Source organism: Procambarus clarkii, chromosome 11 (assembly GCF_040958095.1).
Source record: "Procambarus clarkii isolate CNS0578487 chromosome 11, FALCON_Pclarkii_2.0, whole genome shotgun sequence".
NCBI lineage: Eukaryota > Metazoa > Arthropoda > Malacostraca > Decapoda > Cambaridae > Procambarus > Procambarus clarkii.
Genome location: NC_091160.1, coordinates 43,031,328 through 43,044,967, shown reverse-complemented (window position 1 = coordinate 43,044,967; position 13,640 = coordinate 43,031,328). Strand labels below are relative to the sequence as shown.

At 44.4% G+C, this 13,640-nt stretch overlaps 2 protein-coding genes across 2 annotated transcripts in view; both read right to left on the bottom strand.

The window, feature by feature from the left end:
* LOC123758445 (E3 ubiquitin-protein ligase Mdm2) overlaps nucleotides 1–2,912 on the bottom strand; it is a 53,431-nt gene extending 50,519 nt beyond the window's left edge. Inside the window, exon 1 of the mRNA XM_069323071.1 lies at nucleotides 2,851–2,912. The gene's annotated coding sequence lies outside the window, so the exon portion shown is untranslated. The remainder of the gene's footprint in view (nucleotides 1–2,850) is intronic.
* A 5,753-nt stretch (nucleotides 2,913–8,665) lies between these two features.
* Nucleotides 8,666–13,201, bottom strand: LOC123758556 (U-scoloptoxin(19)-Tl1a). Its single transcript, XM_069323184.1, has 5 exons — nucleotides 13,173–13,201; nucleotides 12,962–13,032; nucleotides 12,292–12,347; nucleotides 10,305–10,437; nucleotides 8,666–9,356 (listed from the first exon to the last, which is right to left on the bottom strand). Exons 2-5 carry the CDS (start codon nucleotides 13,023–13,025, stop codon nucleotides 9,226–9,228), a joined length of 384 nt encoding a protein of 127 aa, XP_069179285.1. The 5' UTR covers nucleotides 13,026–13,032; nucleotides 13,173–13,201; the 3' UTR covers nucleotides 8,666–9,225.
* Between the last annotated feature and the right edge of the window lie 439 nt (nucleotides 13,202–13,640).

The following is a 13,640-nucleotide window of genomic DNA, read 5'->3' as shown; positions in this document are numbered from 1 at the left end:
AGAAATGTTATCCAGGAAAGCATCTAGATCCAATCTAGTGATCACATTCATTTCATTTTTTCCTCAGCAATCATATGGATATGTTATGTTATAGGTAATTTAATTCAAAGGTAAGGCAAAATAATCACTATCAGAAGAAAACACTAAGCCAGTATGACTATACATGGTGGGTTATAGGATTAAGATATGTTCTACATCCTTTTACTAATGTAATTATGTGGGAAAAGGGTAAATACCCATCAGTCTGGAGACTGGGTGTCCAGATACCATCAGATTTTTAATAATTTACTTTTCTTTGTTAATACAGTTCCATTATCTCCATGGGAGTTGTATAAACAGCATCCAAAGATTTGTGTCATTTTATAAAACATCTCTGATTTAGATTCATATCATAACTCTTGATGGATCCTAATACAGTACAATATTACTATTTTTAAAATTAACCGAGACTATCAACGACCAAGTGTCCGGAGACCAGCGTCCTTACCCCTAGGAATAAATATGTTCCAAGAAGTTAGGCAACTGTTGGAGTTGCATTATGGGAAAGGTCCATAGTTAGCCATGGAAGACCTACATACACCTGACAAGCTTCCTGTCCCTAACACTGGGAAAATAAAATAGTTTCTGTTATTCAAATTGGTTTTTCAATTTTTTTTTGTCAATTGTACCTGTAGTCTACTTAAAGTGTGTTGCTCAACTATAATTTTTAGATATATACGTGATCTGCCTAGGGCCCTAATATAGTAAAAATATTAGGTCTGGGTTAAGTTAGGATTTTATCACATTCTTTTGGCTGTGTTATACACCACCAATGACGTACAACTTTTTTTTATATATACAGTACACAAGAGTTGTTACATGGTTGTAGAGCCACTAGCACGCGTAGCGTTTCGGGCAGGTCCCTGGAATACGATCCCCGCCGCGAAGAATCCTTGTTACAACCAAGTACACATTTTACTGTTAAGTTAAACAGAGGCTACAGTTAAGGAATTGCGCCCAGTAAATCCTCCCCGGCCAGGATACGAACCCATGACACAGCGCTCGCGGCACGCCAGGCGAGTGTCTAACCACTACACCACAGAGACTTAAAATACAGAACTATTAAATAGAAAACAAAATCAGGCACAGTTGTGACATTACACTTTTTCAATAGGTAAAAACATATGCTGTATAATATTAATGACAAATATAGAAGTTTCTTTGTACACATGATGGGTAGCAAAAGGAATTTAAAATATAACTAATTTTAACCTTACATAGTATAGCCAGAATTAGCTATATGTAACCTATGCTAACATTATATAACACAGTCCTGCCTGACCTATACTAACAACACACAACACAGCCCTGCCTGACCTATACACACAACACAGCCCTGCCTGACCTACACACACAACACAGCCTGACCTATACACACAACACAACCCTGCCTGACCTATACACACAACACAGCCCTGCCTGACCTACACACACAACACAGCCCTGCCTGACCTACACACACAACACAGCCTGACCTATACACACAACACAACCCTGCCTGACCTATACACACAACACAGCCCTGCCTGACCTATACACACAACACAGCCCTGCCTGACCTATACACACAACACAGCCTGACCTATACACACAACACAGCCCTGCCTGACCTATACACACAACACAGCCCTGCCTGACCTATACACACAACACAGCCTGACCTATACACACAACACAGCCTGACCTATACACACAACACAGCCTGACCTATACACACAACACAGCCTGACCTATACACACAACACAGCCTGACCTATACACACAACACAGCCTGACCTATACACACAACACAGCCTGACCTATACACACAACACAGCCTGACCTATACACACAACACAGCCTGACCTATACACACAACACAGCCTGACCTATACACACAACACAGCCTGACCTATACACACAACCCTGCCTGACCTATACACACAACACAGCCTGACCTATACACACAACCCTGCCTAACCTATACACACAACACAGCCTGACCTATACACACAACCCTGCCTGACCTATACACACAACACAGCCTGACTTATACACACAACACAGCCTGACCTATACACACAACCCTGCCTGACCTATACACACAACACAGCCTGACTTATACACACAACACAGCCTGACCTATACACACAACCCTGCCTGACCTATACACACAACACAGCCTGACCTATACACACAACACAGCCTGACTTATACACACAACACAGCCTGACCTATACACACAACCCTGCCTGACCTATACACACAACACTGCCTGACCTATACACACAACCCTGCCTGACCTATACACACAACACAGCCTGACCTATACACACAACACAGCCTGACCTATACACACAACACAGCCTGACCTATACACACAACCCTGCCTGACCTATACACACAACACAGCCTGACTTATACACACAACACAGCCTGACCTATACACACAACACAGCCTGACCTACACACACAACACAGCCTGACCTATACACACAACACAGCCTGACCTATACACACAACACAGCCTGACCTATACACACAACCCTGCCTGACCTATACACACAACCCTGCCTGACCTATACACACAACACAGCCTGGTGACCCCACACAGTAACAACGTGCAGCAAGAGCACACCGTGACCTTCAACCGTCTTGACCTGACCCCCCACAATAGAATGGGCTCTCATGACCCCAGTCCTCCACAACCACCTATCCCTCGTCCCGGTGAGGCCACACATGTAACACTACTTGAGATACAAGTATATATATATATATATATGTATATAGTATTGTGGTATAAGGGCCGGAGGAGGGCCGGGAAGACCTCACACATCCGCCGCCTCCAGCAGCCGCACCCTCAATGGTCACTCCTTGAGACCCGCCCTCTGTCCTTCCTTTACCTGAATTTACCTGAGAGCCACTAGTGGCCTCGATGTTGACAGCATGCCGGCGGCTTGTTGAAGATCCCTTCTATTTGCCTTGATATTTTTTTTCAGTTTTAGTTTAAAAGTTAAGTTTTTGGTGTTTTACAGCTTCGGCGGGTAAGCGGTTCCACGGGTTAATAACCCTGTGGGATGAGAAAACATCGTCAATGAAACAATATTCCATTCTATGTCAAATTCATTGTTTAATATAGGTGAGTTTGTGCATCCATCGCTTAAATCAAGTATATAAATATACGTTGTTTGTGTTTACAGAGGTAAATGAACGAATTGCAAGGCTGGTTACGAAACGCTTTCACAGTGACAGTTGCTGGTCGCTGGACAAACTATACTATATTCTATATCCATTTCCTTCTTAATATACGTTTAGTGTACATCTATTGCTTAAATCAAGTATATAAATATACATTGTTGGTGTGCATTGAGGTAAATGAAGAATTGCGAAGCTAATTAAGACACTAGAATTCAAATTGTGGTTAGCTCGTGTCTGGCCAAATTGTCCTTCGATGCCGAGTACCACCATTCAACAAAATCAACATGTTTATTCATGTAAAAGTACATACAAAGAAGATGAGTTACAAACATAATGTTGGAGTTATAGATAGAGGCAGTACATACAAGGCCTAAAGCTACTAATACGCGCAGCGTTTTGGGCAAGGTGGGGGGGGGGGAACTCTTAGACTAAACCTTAATACTAATTAAGATTAAAGTATAAATTGTGTAGAAAAAGGAAAAAAAGGGAGGGAGGACATGGCAGAAATCAGCAATTAAACAAGTTGGTCAACAAACAGTATTGTTTGAAAATAGCAAGACATGGGTTAACATTTAGGGGGTAAGATAGGTTACATGGAGTTAATTAGGGAGAAAGGGGGGATTATCAGGGGAAAGCGCTAAGCCATTACGACTATAAAGCACTGGGAAGGGTCAGGATAAGAATTTGGGATGGGACGGGGGAAAGGAATGGTGCCCAACCACTTGTGGACGGTCGGGGATTGAACGCCGACCTGCATGAAGCGAGACCGTTGCTCTACCGTCCAGCCCAAGTGGTTGGGCTTAACTTAGCTTTTATCTTTCCTCAAAAACCTCACTCACCATCTAACGTCGAATTTGATTATTATTACGCTTTGGTGCATTCAATCAACGATAAATTCAATAGATAAACTCCTAATTTTCATGCGTGTTCATGTAATTGGTGCATTTGAAAGGTCACTAGCGAGTTGTGAATGATATATTCGGCTCTCACTAATGCCAGAAGTTCAAGTTCAAGTATGTTTATTGAGATAAGCAATAAATACATCTCAAAGGGATAGAGTAGCTTAGGCTATTTCTACCCCCCAGACTAATGCCACAACCCTCCCTCCTTCCATCACATAAATAAATAAATAAATAAATAAATAAATAAATAAATAAATAAATAAATAAATAAATAAATAAATCACCAGGAACAGTGAGTAATTCCATAAGAGAAAACTATGCAATCATTGGGTAACTTATTTTTTGGGTTCTCGATCCTAGCAAATCCTCATTGATTTAGAGTTAATTACCACAATGACCACGTTGCATTAAATGCTAAATGCCGTTTCAGTGTCATTTAACATTCTTAGTCTTTGTTATTGCATTATATTTGTGTATTGTTGTATTTTCCTGTGTTTTGTGGTGGGTTTGGTATTGGGGCTTCTTGTTGTTCACCTTGTAATTTGGCTGTTGGGTTGTTTTCGTGTCGTTGTTTTTAATGTACTGATGTAGCATGCTTGCCATGTAAATAAATAATTCAATAAATAAATATAACAAAAATAGTGAGTAATTCTATAACAGAAAACCATGCAAATCGGTCAATGGGTAACTATTATTTTTGGGTTCTCCATCATAATAAACCCATGGACCCCTGGGTGGACCCCTGGGTGGACCCCTGAGTGGACCTCTGGGTAGACCCCTGGGTGGACCCCTGGGTGGACCCCTGGGTGGACCCCTGGGTGGACCCCTGGGTGGACCCCTGGGTAGGCGTATGTACGCGCCCCGCCGGAAGGTTCACATACAGGGGTTCAGAGACGGCGTTTCCTAATTTCTGAGGATGGGTAAGGTGGGAGGGGGGGGGTGGTTGGGGAGGGGTATGTGGGGAAGGTGCAGGCCGCCGCGCCCCTGGGGTGTTGGGTTGGGGGGTCGGTCTGGGAGGAAGTGGGGGAGGGGTGATGTCATTAGGCTGCTGAGTATCAGGGGTGGACACAGGACGGGTACCCAGCATGTGACCTGATGTGACCCCATCACCTGCACCTTGTGGATCGTCACCTGACTCCTGAACCGTGCTATCCACTTGGACAGCCTGTCTCGGTCTCAACATTTCAACTTCCACTTCATCTGAGGGGTTATACAGTGTCATGGCTAAGTCCCTACGTGCGGCCTAAGCCTGATCCTCTGAAAACCGTACTGCTGGAAGGTTCCGTTGGCTAAACCCTCCCTGACTCCTTAATGTCCTATCTGAACTCATGATGCCAGTAAACTACTTCCGAACGACTAGTTCACCGGACTAGCGCTGACCCAAAAATGTTGAAAAAAAAAGAAAAAAAAAAGGTCTTTGGAACTAACAATAATCCACTGTGAACATGACAAAAACTCACAACGTCGTTATAAACAGCCCCTTTACTTAACAAGGATGGTAATTTCAATGTCACTTCTAAACCAAAAAAAAACGTAAATAGTTTTCAATCTGCCTGCTCTTATGACAGATAATAATTGATATTACCTTCACCGTGTTGAGACAATTACTCATACGCGATACCAGTACACAATTTCACACGCACTATTCATTAACAATAATTCACTGATAGAAACTATTTGTACTTCCTATCGGGTAAACTGTAATTACTGCTCGTATGAGCTTAACTAATAGTTACTCTTACTCCTTAAACCTACAGCCACATCACGTGACCCAGAACTATTTCCCTCGCTACTCTCGCGGGTCCACAGCTCAAAACTTGTTGCCACACCCTGTGACCAGACTTCCAACGCCAGGCGTCCCTAGACGTGAGTCAACTGACACACTAGTCCCCACTAGCATGCTGTACAATACCAGTACAACTGACACACTAGGTGCAATAAAGCACCTAAATTATTGGGATCGTCTCAAAGCCCTCCAAATGTACTCACTAGAAAGAAGACGAGAGAGATATCAAATAATATACACCTGGAAGATACTGGAGGGCCAAGTACCAAATCTACACAGTAAAATAACAACGTACTGGAGTGAACGACATGGAAGAAAATGTAGAATAGAACCAATGAAGAGCAGAGGTGCCATAGGCACAATCAGAGAACACTGTATAAACATCAGAGGTCCGCGGTTGTTCAACGTCCTCCCAGCAAGCATAAGAAATATTGCCGGAACAACCGTGGACATTTTCAAGAGGAAACTAGATTTATTCCTCCAAGGAGTGCCGGACCAACCGGGCTGTGGTGGGTATGTGGGCCTGCGGGCCGCTCCAAGCAACAGCCTGGTGGACCAAACTCTCACAAGTCGAGCCTGGCCTCGGGCCGGGCTTGGGGAGTAGAAGAACTCCCAGAACCCCATCAACCAGGTATATGTGGGCCTGCGGGCCGCTCCAAGCAACAGCCTGGTGGACCAAACTCTCACAAGTCGAGCCTGGCCTCGGGCCGGGCTTGGGGAGTAGAAGAACTCCCAGAACCCCATCAACCAGGTATCAACCAGTCCCCACTAGCATGCTGTACAATACTAGTACAACTGACACACTAGTCCCCACTAGCATGCTGTACAATACTAGTACAACTGACACACTAGTCCCCACTAGCATGCTGTACAATACCAGTACAACTGACACACTAGTCCCCACTAGCATGGTGTACAATACCAGTACAACTGACACACTAGTCCCCACTAGCATGCTGTACAATACCAGTACAACTGACACACTAGTCCCCACTAGCATGCTGTACAATACCAGTACAACTGACACACTAGTCCCCACTAGCATGCTGTACAATACTAGTACAACTCAGATTATCGCGTTCAAATGGTATAAAAAGTTTTCAGTATAAAAAGTCGTAATTTGAAAATGAAAATAGGTGCAGAGAGTCAGAATTTGGCTCAAAAATCACGCTCAGGAGTCAAATTTCCAACATTTCAGATATTTTGAAAACTGCAGGGGGGTTTGGGCAAAATATTGCCCATCGCCATTTTCAGTAATTAGCATATTTTCGGTATAAAGATTCGTAATTTGAAAATGAAAATAGGTGCAGATAGTCAGAATTCGGCTCAAAAATCACGTTTAGGAGTAAAATTTTCCACATTTCAGATATTGGGAAAACTGCAGGGGGGGTTTGGGCAAAATATGACCCATCGCCTTTTTCAGTAATTGGCATATTTTCGGAATAAAAATTCGTAATTTGAAAATGCAAATAGGTGCATACAGTCAGAATTCGGCTCAAAAATCACGCTCAGAAGCCAAATTTCCCACATTTGAGATATTTGGAAAACTGCAGGGGGGGGCAAAATATGACAAATCACCGTTTTCAGTAATTGGCATATTTTCGAAATAAATGGTCGTATTTTGGAAATGAAAATAGGTGCAGAGAGTCAGAATTCGGCTCAACAACAACGTTCATGAGTCAGAGTTGCGATATTTCCAATATTCTGGAAACTGCAGGGGGGTTTGGGCAAAATGTGACCCATCGCCGTTTCACTAATTGGCATATTTTCGGTATAAATAGTCGTAATTTCAAACTCCAAATATGTGCAGTGAGCCAAAATTCGACTCAAAAATAACAGTCATGAGTTAGATTTCTGATATTTCTGGTATTTTTAAAACTGTCGGGGGGTTTGGGTAGAACTGTAGGGGGGTGTTACGCACTCATCACCGCCATCTGTGTATGGCCTGGTAGTTCCAGGGCCATATATGAGTCTGTACTCAAACTCCCCGGGAATGGGACGCTAAGTAGACAAAGCTATCTATGGGTGGTGGTGTAACAGCTTCAAATGGCTCAGGATCCCTGCCTTGATTAACATGTGAGGTCGTAGCGAGTGTCCTCTGGTGATGTGACGATTCAAGACCAGGACCATCTGTTGGAGCGACAAGCATAATGTCAATGCCCGAGTGAGTTAGTGTTGCTTCTTGGTTTCTCCAGTACGCTATAACTGATGACGAGTCTGTACCCACAGCGGCGACTTGGAGCAGCTGTGGTACTGAGGATGGCAGTCTACCTTGGGCAGCCTAAACTCTCCCACCTTAGTCCCGCCTGACGACTAAGTGAGCCGTCGCCGACCAGGAATAGTGTAGTTTCTGCTAGTGGAGCAGCAGTGAAAGAATTCGGCGTATCCCGGGTCTGGCGAAGGGGAGAGACGACCGACAGTGAGGTGCCTGTCGAGGAGCCTTGCTAGCCCGTCGCTAGAGGCTCCTGCCAGGGGTGCGGTACACCGGTATTTGTCTGTGTAGAGGCCCCAATCAGCGCGTGGCTGAGGTTCTCTGTCAGCACGTGGCTGAGGTTCTCTGTCAGCACGTGGCTGAGGTTCTCTGTCAGCACGTGGCTGGAGAGTGGTAGTGGGCAGAGAGGTTGTATAGGGCCATGCAGGGCTGCATCATCCATTATAGCCTGGTTAGTTTCATATATTACCAGTGTCATCTATATACAGACTTTGTGTCTCAGACAAAACTAATTATTATATATTGTAGAGGTTAAAGAATGCAAACACACAACGGTGCATGTTTATTTTAAGAATTGGATCCCAAAAAGATGACTGAGGACCTGGTGACTGTTGTATCCAGATGACTGAGGACTTGGGGACTGCTGTATCCAGATGACTGAGGACCTGGGGACTGCTGTATCCAGATGACTGAGGACCTGGTGACTGTTGTATCCAGATGACTGAGGACCTGGGGACTGTTGTATCCAGATGACTGAGGACCTGGTGACTGTTGTATCCAGATGACTGAGGACCTGGGGACTGTTGTATCCAGATGACTGAGGACCTGGTGACTGTTGTATCCAGATGACTGAGGACTTGGGGACTGTTGTATTCAGATGACTGAGGACCTGGTGACTGTTGTATCCAGATGACTGAGGACCTGGGGACTGTTGTATCCAGATGACTGAGGACCTGGGGACTGTTGTATCCAGATGACTGAGGACTTGGGGACTGTTGTATTCAGATGACTGAGGACCTGGGGACTGTTGTATCCAGATGACTGAGGACCTGGTGACTGTTGTATCCAGATGACTGAGGACCTGGGGACTGGGAGGACGGGGCGCCGTACTAACGGAGGAGTATGCAGCAAATATCGCCCTGGGAACACTTACCCAGGGCATCTTTTGGGGCATTCCCACATGCAGGCGCGGGCATACACTCGCCTCCTCGTCTCTGGCAGTCCCCGATGTTGGTGGGCACTGCGGTGGTACAACATAGTGTCAGAACAAGGATATGTTGTTTGTAAAATGTTTGGCTAAACAGCTTATATGCAAATTTTTACTTTTAATCATACAGCAGATTTGTTGACAATTGGGTATACTCAAGTGTAACTTAACAAGCCACAACGTTGGACTGAGAACAGCAGATGCCCTCTCACCCACAGGGTGGAAAAGAATGGAACCGCCTACCCGCCGAAGCCGTAAATGTCTAAAGTCTATTAACTTTTAAAGTACATTTGGAAAAGAATCAAGGCAAATGGGGGACATTCGACAAGCCGGCGGCTTTCTGTCCTCCTTGAGACCACTAGTATTAGTGGCTCTCGGGTAAATTGGCAAGATTCACGAAGCAGTTACGCAAGCACTTACGAACCTGTCCATCTTTTCTCAATCTTTGGCGGCTTTGTTTGCAATTATTAAACAGTTAATGAGCTCGGAAGCACCAGGAGGCTGTTTATAACAATAACATCAGTTGATTGGCAAGTTTTCATGCTTGTAAACTGTTTAATAAATGTAACCAAAGCCGTCAAAGATTAAGGAAAGATGTACACGTTCGTAAGTGCTTGCGTAACTGCTTCGTGAATCTGGGAGTGAAGCGTTGGAGTGATAATTCGGAATCAGAGATTCAGGCTGATGTTATGAGGTCATTTGTAACAGTCGCCAATTTAACCACGTTGAGAATGTGTTAATTATTGTCAGTTAATTGCATATACGTTAATTAGAACAAACTACCAGGATATAAGAGCAGCAACAACCTACCAGGATATAACAGCAGCAATAACCTACCAGGATATAACAGCAGCAACAACCTACCAGGATATAACGCCAGGAACAACCTACCAGGATATAACAGCAGCAACAAACTACCAGGATACAACGCCAGGAACAAACTACCAGGATATAAGAGCAGGAAAGCGAGGACCAACTTACCTATCCTGCAGCACTCAACACCGTCCTGCTGCTGGGCAGGACACAGGCCGGGGGCGTGACGCTCATTGGGGGGACAGGCCTCCAGCAGGCCACATATCCCGCCCTGTCGTGAACACGGGTCCTCCGGCAGGAACTGCGAGGGAGTGTCAGGAGGTTTAATAGTAGAGGAGACAAGATGTCTGAGTGTATCATGGTAACACAAGAGGGTGAGTGTATCATGGTAACACAAGAGGGGGAGTGTATCATGGTAACACAAGAGGGTGAGTGTATCATGGTACCACCAGAGGGGGAGTGTATCATGGTAACACAAGAGGGGGAGTGTATCATGGTAACACAAGAGGGGAGTGTATCATGGTAACACAAGAGGGGGAGTGTATCATGGTAACACAAGAGGGGGAGTGTATCATGGTAACACAAGAGGGGGAGTGTATCATGGTAACACAAGAGGGGGAGTGTATCATGGTAACACAAGAGGGGGAGTGTATCATGGTAACACAAGAGGGGGAGTGTATCATGGTAACACAAGAGGGGGAGTGTATCATGGTAACACAAGAGGGGGAGTGTATCATGGTAACACAAGGGTGAGTGTATCATGGTAACACAAGAGTAAGTGTATCATGGTAACACAAGAGGGGAGTGTATCATGGTAACACAAGAGGGTGAGTGTATCATGGTAACACAAGAGGGGGAGTGTATCATGGTAACACAAGAGGGGGAGTGTATCATGGTAACACAAGAGGGGGAGTGTATCATGGTAACACAAGGGTGAGTGTATCATGGTAACACAAGAGAGTGAGTGTATCATGGTAACACAAGAGGGGAGTGTATCATGGTAACACAAGAGGGTGAGTGTATCATGGTAACACTAGAGGGTGAGTGTATCATGGTAACACAAGAGGGTGAGTGTATCATGGTAACACAAGAGGGTGAGTGTATCATGGTAACACAAGAGGGTGAGTGTATCATGGTAACACAAGAGGGTGAGTGTATCATGGTAACACAAGAGGGGGAGTGTATCATGGTAACACAAGAGGGGGAGTGTATCATGGTAACACAAGAGGGTGAGTGTATCATGGTAACACAAGAGTATGTGTATCATGGTAACACAAGAGGGGGAGTGTATCATGGTAACACAAGGGTGAGTGTATCATGGTAACACAAGAGTGTGAGTGTATCATGGTAACACAAGGGTGAGTGTATCATGGTAACACAAGAGTAAGTGTATCATGGTAACACAAGAGTGAGTGTATCATGGTAACACAAGGGTGAGTGTATCATGGTAACACAAGAGTAAGTGTATCATGGTAACACAAGAGTAAGTGTATCATGGTAACACAAGGGTGAGTGTATCATGGTAACACAAGGGTGAGTGTATCATGGTAACACAAGAGAAAGTGTATCATGGTAACACAAGGGTGAGGGTATCATGGTAACACAAGAGTAAGTGTATCATGGTAACACAAGGGTGAGTGTATCATGGTAACACAAGGGTGAGTGTATCATGGTAAGACAAGAGTGAGTGTATCATGGTAACACAAGGGTGAGTGTATCATGGTAACACAAGGGTGAGTGTATCATGGTAACACAAGAGGGGGAGTGTATCATGGTAACACAAGAGTAAGTGTATCATGGTAACACAAGGGTGAGTGTATCATGGTAACACAAGGGTGAGTGTATCATGGTAACACAAGAGTAAGTGTATCATGGTAACACAAGGGTGAGTATATCATGGTAACACAAGGGTGAGTGTATCATGGTAAGACAAGAGTGAGTGTATCATGGTAACACAAGGGTGAGTGTATCATGGTAACACAAGAGTAAGTGTATCATGGTAACACAAGAGTAAGTGTATCATGGTAACACAAGAGTAAGTGTATCATGGTAACACAAGGGTGAGTGTATCATGGTAACACAAGGGTGAGTGTATCATGGTAAGACAAGAGTGAGTGTATCATGGTAACAGGAACAATAACAAATAATAACTAACCGCTATATCATCTCGTTTGTTCATCTGGAGAAGTTGCCTGGTACTCATCTCCTCACCTATGAATACAAGTATGAGTTAGTATGTATACACGCGTGTTTATGTGTATATGTATATTAGGTTATGTTAGGTAAGAGGTTAAATAAAGTGAGGCTGGGCAGGATTATGTCTGTGGGTAGTAAGTGGTATTTTTTGATTGGTTAGCCCTTTAAATGATAGAAAACGGGTATTATTTCTCCAAAGCTTGGTTTAGATTTTTGTTTTAAGAAGTTTAGTAAAGACGTTTTTGAGACGTCTAGCGACATACTAAATAAATAATAACAATACAATATTATTTTTAATCAAAATTGGTACTGTATATTACAAAAAGTTTTGAAAATTTTGAAGAATTAGAGTTTATATAGTATACATAACCACAGTTGTCGCTTGCAAAGGCTTTAAGCCAAATATATAAAACGTGTGATGGGCTGACATGGAACAAGGCACTACGGGCTCACCATAGCCCGTGCTACTTGGAACTCTGTTCCAGGTAGCGAATCTTTAACAACAACAGACATGGAAGTTATCAATTAATAAAGAGTAAATACATTATTCAACCTCTTAAACCATCAGGGATCGAACGCCGACCTGCAAAGCACAAGACCGGTGCTCTACCGACCAAGTGGTCACTCACCAGGATAGGTCATCATGGCTCGGGCCGCCGCCACCACCACCATGAACACCAACATAGCCGCCATAGTGAACCTGTCGGAGGAAAAAACATACCTTTAACGGCTTTCAAATATAAGGAACAGGAAGCCCTTTAATATTATGGCGATCCTCATACAGAATACATCCCACAACAGCCCCCTAACCCCCGGGAGCACCACACCAGCCGGCCATACCTGTGAAGGCTTGCAGGACGCGACTCCTCTACAAGTGGCCCGGATAACCTGCCGTTGTTCCCTTTATATATGGCGGGAGTAGGGGGGGCGCTCGCCCGCTCTCTCCCCAACACCCCCCTCACCAACACCCGCACCTACACCCCCTCCAACACCCTCCAACACCCGCACGCCCACACAAAGGTGAACGCCCCACACCGCCCCTTCCAACGCTGCCGCCGGAGTCTGGGAGCCTCGTATCTCAACTTCCCTGGTAGATGAGTTGTAGAGACTCGTAGATGAGTTGTAGAGACTCGTAGATGAGTTGTAGAGACTCGTAGATGAGTTGTAGAGACTCGTAGATGAGTTATAGAGACTCGTAGATGAGTTGTAAAGACTCGTAGATGAGTTGTAGAGACTCGTAGATGAGTTGTAGAGACTCGTAGATGAGTTATAGAGACTCGTAGATGAGTTGTTTAGACTCGTAGATGA

Coding starts and splice junctions, on each gene's coding strand:
- LOC123758556 (XM_069323184.1), bottom strand. CDS start 13,025: ATGGCGGCTATGTTGGTGTTCATGGTGGTGGTGGCGGCGGCCCGAGCC. Junction 12,348..12,961: donor AGCCATGATGACCTATCCTG/GTGAGTGACCAC, acceptor TTGTATTCATAG/GTGAGGAGATGAGTACCAGG. Junction 9,357..10,304: donor TGTTGAGTGCTGCAGGATAG/GTAAGTTGGTCC, acceptor GTACCACCGCAG/TGCCCACCAACATCGGGGAC.